Source organism: Gambusia affinis, linkage group LG13 (genome assembly GCF_019740435.1).
Source record: "Gambusia affinis linkage group LG13, SWU_Gaff_1.0, whole genome shotgun sequence".
NCBI lineage: Eukaryota > Metazoa > Chordata > Actinopteri > Cyprinodontiformes > Poeciliidae > Gambusia > Gambusia affinis.
This window is the reverse complement of record NC_057880.1, coordinates 15,932,011-15,939,268: the sequence shown is the minus strand read 5'-3', so window position 1 is coordinate 15,939,268 and position 7,258 is coordinate 15,932,011. Positions and strand designations below refer to the sequence as shown.

General features: G+C 37.9%; 1 protein-coding gene across 1 annotated transcript; it reads right to left on the bottom strand.

Moving 5' to 3' along the window:
• Positions 1–1,715: 1,715 nt before the first annotated feature.
• LOC122842752 (disks large homolog 2) lies at positions 1,716–7,136 on the bottom strand. Its single transcript, XM_044136893.1, has 8 exons — positions 7,095–7,136; positions 6,623–6,814; positions 5,321–5,560; positions 5,056–5,145; positions 4,763–4,840; positions 4,285–4,542; positions 4,012–4,107; positions 1,716–2,909 (listed from the first exon to the last, which is right to left on the bottom strand). Exons 1-8 carry the CDS (start codon positions 7,134–7,136, stop codon positions 2,817–2,819), a joined length of 1,089 nt encoding a protein of 362 aa, XP_043992828.1. The 3' UTR covers positions 1,716–2,816.
• Between the last annotated feature and the right edge of the window lie 122 nt (positions 7,137–7,258).

Sequence of the window (7,258 nt, the reverse complement as noted above, 5' to 3'; positions counted from 1 at the left end):
TAAATTTTGGATCAACCAACTGGTGTATCGGTGGGGAGGTTTACTTTTCAGTAAAGAGTTTTTATTTTGGCTCTTTTCTAAGCCTGCTGAAACTTGTTTAAAGTTTGTTGAGCAAAATTTAGACAAGCCTGCAAAAGCATTGGGTACTGGCAGTCCTGATGGAATTGAAGGATGGATGAATGGACAAATGTACTGTGACATTTCTGATATAAATCTGCCACAGGTAACCAGGATGATGAAGATGAAACAAGGATGGATGTTTCAGTAAGACATTGATCTGAAACACACTGCCCAGAAAATTCTCAATCACCTTCTAAAATAGAAAATACGACTGCTATGACCCAGTCAGTCACCTGACCCGAGTCCTATAGAAAATTAGTGAGAAGGACTAAAAGTCCTAGAAGGAGCTCACAGAACCCGAGAGAGCTAAGGAGTTTGTGTGCAATTCTGCAGAATGGGTCAAAATCCCATTGAGCAATAAAGGTAGCTAATTTCTTTAAATTTAAAGATTTCATCAACACCAACAATGCTTATATTCTAATAAGCAGGTTCAGTACTTATGTAACATCAGGGATATTTCTTATTCATATTTTTCCATGTGTGGAAAAAACATCTGGAGATCATTTTATCTAAATTAAACCTTACATGATTTATTCAACATTAACTATTAGATTAGGTTTTATTAAACAACTAATGTAAAACCTATCAATAACATTGACATGGTGGAAACTGAGATGCGGGATTTTGTACACTTGGGAATATATCTAGATAATTGGACATTCTGGCTGAATACCAGATTATTCATTATGCAAAACTAGAAATGGCAGAGGGTGGACTTTCGCTTAGCCACGACTGCATTACATTTTGAACAAGGGCACCTGATGGAAAACTAATTTTCCCGTGAAAGCTGTGCTCCTCCCCCTTGAATCATCTCCCTGACTTACAGAAAGGCGTCCTGAGACACTTCCCCAGAGTCAGCCTGACCTTCCATTAATCGACTCTAAATTAGATTGTGGCAAATACAAGAGCTTTCCAACAAGACTGTGTCCTCAGAGGAGTTTCACCCAAAAGCTGTTGTTGCACAGCAACACATGGAAGACGCATATTTATTTTACCAATTGCCAACCTACAGGGGGTTGTTGTGTATTTCAAGAACTTGTGGAGAATAGTCAGTGATATGCAGTGATTTTCTTGTTTTCAGCCTAAACATCACATTGGAAATGTCTTCTGCTGCCTCTTTAAGACAAAAACAACAACTGGAACAGATGTTTGCAGTTTATTAAGAAAAAGAATTGCTTTTATTACCGTGAGAATATGAAAACATGTAACATAAAGTAAAGTATAAACCACATTTACAATTTACATATCCTTGTCTTGTGAAGTGAATAAAAAGATGTTTTATTATCTTTTTCTGCATTGTGTTTATTCTCATGAGACATCATTTATCTTTAATGTGAAGACGTAAAATAATGCCTCAGTGAGATCAGATTTCCTGCCGTGCAATCTGTTTAACAATGAGTCATTTCATCTCAAGATAGACCAAAAAAAGTCAAAGGCTTCACACTGTCAGGAATAGAAACACTTATGTAAGTGTGAGGTACCTAAATCTTGCAGAGCGCTGTAACACAGATATAGCAAACATCAGTCATTGCTTTTGACAAACAAAACAAGTGTTTTCACTTTCACAAATTGGTTCTATAAAAAAAAAAAAAAAAAAAAAAAAAAAAAAAAGTTTTCGTCGGACTTAAATTCAACTCTAAATGCAGCAATTATGGTTGATGCTAAAAATTCCTTCCACTGGTTTTACAGTAATCCTCAGTAGCAACACTGTTGGTCTTAATTTTAAGTATGCTAAAAATCACCATGAGTGTTAGGTGGACTTGGAGCTTTTTTCAGGCTTTTGGTGCATCCTATGAAGTTTTTAAATAATGATACAACATACAAACTAAATATTTTTTTAAATATAAATATTTAAGTCCTAAACACAGGATCAAATTTGTACAAACAAGCTGAATTGTGTAGACACATACCTTCTGTTATTTGAAAATTTTGGTCAAATAAGACCAAAGATTAAGCTTTTTGGCAGAGATGACAAGAATTATAGCAAGTGGAATGAAGCTAATACTTTTACACATCATACCATTATGCTAGCTGCCTAGCATGGTGGTGGCAGTATTATGCTAAGATTCTGTTTCAATGTTAATGGGGGGGTCAATTCAGAAATAGCACAGTGTTCAGATTCATTATCATAATCTCAACTCATCAGCTAGAGCATTGAAATTTGGGCACAGTTAGAAAAGAAATAACCTTTATTGCATCTATTTTGGGATTTTTCAAAAGAAAAATTATTTCAAACATCATTTTTATAACAGATAGAGCCTGGTAGCAATAAGTTTATGTACTGGAAAAAAGTCTTGACCGTGGCAGGAAACAAAAAAAAATATTACATAGTGGGTGTTGGTTGAGGTTTCTTTCCTTAAGGAACATTTATCTAAATATTAATTGGAATGTGTTATAATTGAACCTGCACCAGAGAAAATCTGCTATAAATATACATTTTTGCATCAGATTCTTGTTTGTAAAATCTATTAATTTGTATCTTGTATTATCAGTCCACATGTTTTAAAATATCTTTAGTAAATCCTTAAAATCCTAAAATTAATATGGTTAACAAGCCCATGCTGAGCGAATGTAAACTCCTACGCTTCAATGTATATCCCTGAAAAAAAGAGGAACCACCACTGGTCCCTCTATTGCATCCACAAAACTCCAAAATGGGCTCCAAATGAGTAAATGTGCCCACATTGGTCTGCTTGTCAGTCACGAAGCCACATTCTTCTGGGAATCTGTGACAAGAGCTCAACATCTTCATCTGAGGTAGAGGGGTGAGTGAGTATAATCCGGGGGATCTGCAAGAAGAAAAGAAAAAGAATGAGGGGAAAAAAAGCAAGTTGTAAGGGATCTGATGTCTTTAAGAGTTAGTTTTACATGCTTAAGGGAGAAATGGAGGTTATGTGTTAACTATAGAGCCTTGCAACATATTTCTACCCCTTGACATTTTCCACATTGAGTCACGTTACAACCACAAACATCAGGGTATTTTATTTTATACTTTGCATGATGGACAAACACAAGATGAGCATCACTGAAATGCTAACATGGCTTTAAAGTGTTTTTACAATGGAAAATGTGAAACATGTAATTTATTCCAAAATGGATTGAATTAGAAAACAGATGTACTGTAAAAACCAGGTGATCTACGCCACTGTATGAAAGGTGTGTGCGAAAATGGACGGCCCACAACTAGGTGAACTGCTCTGCTTCAGATGAAGCATGTAGGAGGCTTTAGGGTTGTCTCAACACTTAACATCTTTAGTAAATCCTTAAAATCCTAAAATTAATATGGTTATGTGTAATCTTTTATTCAAAAATACAAAGAGTCTTGCATAGATGCAAACTTATCGAGATTCTGCTTGTAGAATCTCTTATGAACATTGTTTTAAGCTGCACTGTCCATATGCAGACACCACTTTTAATTTGTTCGGTTTAGAGTTGCAGGTGCTAAGTGTAACATTGATTCTCCCAGTTTGAGCACTTCTCGACGATGTGAAGAACGCTCATATTGAAGTTGGGCGGCATGCATTAGAATTATCCAGCCAATTGTCCTTGACTTGACACTTCCTGTTCATAAAGGCTCTCAGTTGGATATGACTGGATTTGTTTTATTTTGAAAAGAAAAATGGGAAAAAAATTTAACTCTCAAAACGTACAAATTACCAGACCAAAACAGAAATGCACAACATTTCATTTGGATTTTAACAAATCTTTTTAATCCAGATTCAAAATTATACAATTTGTAGTGGTTTAACAGAATATCTAAAAAAAAAAAGAAAAAAAGTCAATGCTGCTTGAGTCTATGGATGTAACCAGAGGAAAAATGTGAAAGAAATCAAGGGGTGCAAATACTGGCAGCATAAATAGCCAATTGTAAATAATCATTAATCTACTTACGGACATTATGTGATTCATCTCTTTGAGTGAGTCCAATTTTAATTCCTCTGCTTCGATTTTAGACAGGGTTCTGTTCAGATCACTGTCAGAATCGCACTGAAACACATAAAAAAAAAAGTTTGCGGTATCAACAAAACTGAACAAGCTGTACAAGAAAGAGAAAACATTGACAGTGTTCTGTTCTGTATCTGTCATGATTGTGAGCTGTAAAACAATGTCTGATTTTAAAAGATTTTTTTCTGCTCATGCTGAAGATTTTGTCAAAACACCTACAGCACTGTTCCCATTGCAGACAACAGCCTCAATCTTCTTGGGCAAACATTTTTCTGACTCCTCCAGCTGGGACTGTTTGCTAATCTGGCACACCGGCCGACCCGCCGGGTCCGGTGGATCCAGAAGCACGGTCGGGACGTAATTGTCTGAGGGCAGCAGCCTTTCTCTGAGCACCTTTAGCTTAATGCAGCACCCGGCATTCCTGAGGGCAGCGACTGCTTCGTGGTGGGTTGCACACTGCATGCTGACGCCGTTGACCTGGAAGGGCAGAGGTCAAGTTAGAAATTGTTGCATCAGAGAATGGAAGTGGGAGCCCAAAGACTGGAAGTAACATGTCTGGAGATTTATTGAGAATCCTTTGTTGGTCATGTGCTGCCCCCCACTGGTGACAAGTGATAAACCAAAGATTTATAGTACAGCAGATTGTTCATGGAATATTTTCCCAGAGTAAAAAGAAATTAAAGTTTCTGTTTTCTACCTCAAGTACTCTGTCTCCAACAAGGATCCCAGCCTTTTCGGATGGCCCTCCTTGAGCTACTCTGGAAATAAAAATGCCCTGAGGGAAAGAACAAAGCAAGCTTATTGGCCTGGATAAAGATTTGAGCTAACAATAAATGCAAAGTATTGTCCGTTTGTAAATGCTGTTGAGATTCTAGAGGCAGATGCTTCAGATCACATTCGTTCAGGGAGCCAAGAAGCTGCTGAGTGAATGACTGATGAGATATGTTGCAACAGATTGGGCAATATTTGCTCTCCTACTCCACCACTCACTTCATCTTGATCTTTATAAGGCAGAGAACCTTTTCCACCCGCGATGCTGATCCCCAAACGACCACTTTGGCCAGATACTTTGATCTGCAACTGAAAGAAATGCTTTGATCACTAATAAACCTTAGATTATATGATACGAGCTGCTCTGTATAACTAACAAAGAGGTGAAAATGGATTATAAATACACAGACAGGTGCTCCCGATATGGTTCTGGCCATGCCAGAGGGATGTTTTGACATTTACGTAAGATGCAGAGCGAATTTACTCTTAATGGCACTTGAGTGGTGGATGATTCTGCAGGAGGACTCGTCTCGCTCAGTGGAGAAGATCTCAGGAAGCCTGTGACTGATGACGTCTTTATCTTGCAGACAGGGTCTCCATGGAGACCGGACCCTGCATTAAGAGCTCTGGGGTGTGAAAAATTCTTGCCCTCTTGTGCTTCACCTCTCTGATGGCAAAACAGGCACGGCCCAGCTTCTCTTGTGGACAGGCGGCCTGCACAGCTCTGGTGATTACAGAAAAACTGGTGTGTTCACTGTCCGCCGGTGACAAACATGCAAACATTTCCAAACATATAATTTATTGTTTCATTTAGATATCTTCCAAATACATTCTTGTAATAGGTTGAAGTGTTCTTGACCAACAGCTCTTACTTCTGAAGGTCTTTCAAAGGTTTTCTAATTTTTGAGAACAATTTGACTGGTTACAACTAGAAACCTTAATGAATTTTATTGGGATTCGTGTGACAGAAATATTAATTTTAGGAAATGCCTGTGCTGATTCAGTGTTAATTATTGAGGCAGCCATTAGAACCAAGGTAACTCTAGAGGAGCTGCAGAGATCAGGAGCTCAGGTAGGAGAACATGTTGACAAAATATTTATTAAAATTACAACAGACTAAGTAACTTTCAGTCTTTACAGATTTAAAAAAAAGACAGACTGTTTTCAGCACAAGTAAGTTTCAAAGAGGAAAAAAGAGAATTCACACTTTCAACTGGGGCTGCTGAATGATCAGTCTACAAAATTTGTTAGATCAACTAGAAATGACTGAACTCATGAAACTTTCATAAAAAGTATTAACAGACTTTCAATGTCGCTTTTCTTCAAGAAATGTTTCTTACATCTTAATAATGACTATAGTATTTGGACTGGACTGCATGAAAAAGATTTAGTATTCAAGATAACTAAGCAGATATAGAAATGTTCATTTTTGAAGCTGAATCCAAACCTTGGGGAGACAATTCCTCTAGCTGATATATTTCTTTCTTCTAAAAGAGAATTTTTCCATTTGTTTAAAATTTGCTGTTTTATTTTACAAAGGCTTGCCATCATTATGATAGGAAGCCTTCTGTTTTTATCTTCTTTTTAATCACAATGTGTGCTGCTCCACAGTGTGCAAACTAACTTATGTTTTATCATATTACAGGAAATCAGAGGGAACCAGTCATTGAAAGACCCTCAGGCATCCTAGAGCAACCCAAGGTAAGAATAAAAAGTAAAGCAAATCCTGTTTATCCAGCTAAAACAGAATCTACACAGAACGTGAAATAACGTCACTGAAACAGACCTCCTCTGCTGGTTCAGCTTTTTCTTTGCTCCTCTCCAGCTCACAGCAGCGAGCACACACATTTTTCTTGACAGCAAACATCTGAGGTCCCCCCTGCAGCCTCTCTTTGGTCTTCATCCAGCTGAAGTCCGGGACTGTCCAGCTTTGAGAGCCGGTCCCGGGGGGCGCATCACTGTGAGGATTTTTAAACTCCTATAGATAATCAGAAGAAATCAGCTATTGCTGAAGAAGAAGATGTTGGTGGATATGTGGAGGGAGAAAGTCTCCTGTTTGACAAAAAGCAGGAGCTATATTAAAATCCTGCTCCCTTATCTACAAAATCTACTTAATTTGCAGCGGGTTAAAAGACGAAGCGAGATTCAGAATGTAACTGCAAAATGCAAATACATACATTAGATTAAACCTGGAATGTGAAAAGACAACATCAAAAGCAGAAGTAACATGCAGCACATGCAAGGAGGAGATTTCCTACTACATCAGAGGTGTCTCGAGTCCAGTCCTCGAGCTCTACCATCCTACAACTTTCAGATGCTTCCCTGCTCCAACACACCTAAATCAAATGACTGCCTCGTTAGCAGGTCTGTTCAGAGCTGATCCTGGTTTGTTGGAGTAAGGATGCTTCTAAATGTTGCAGGA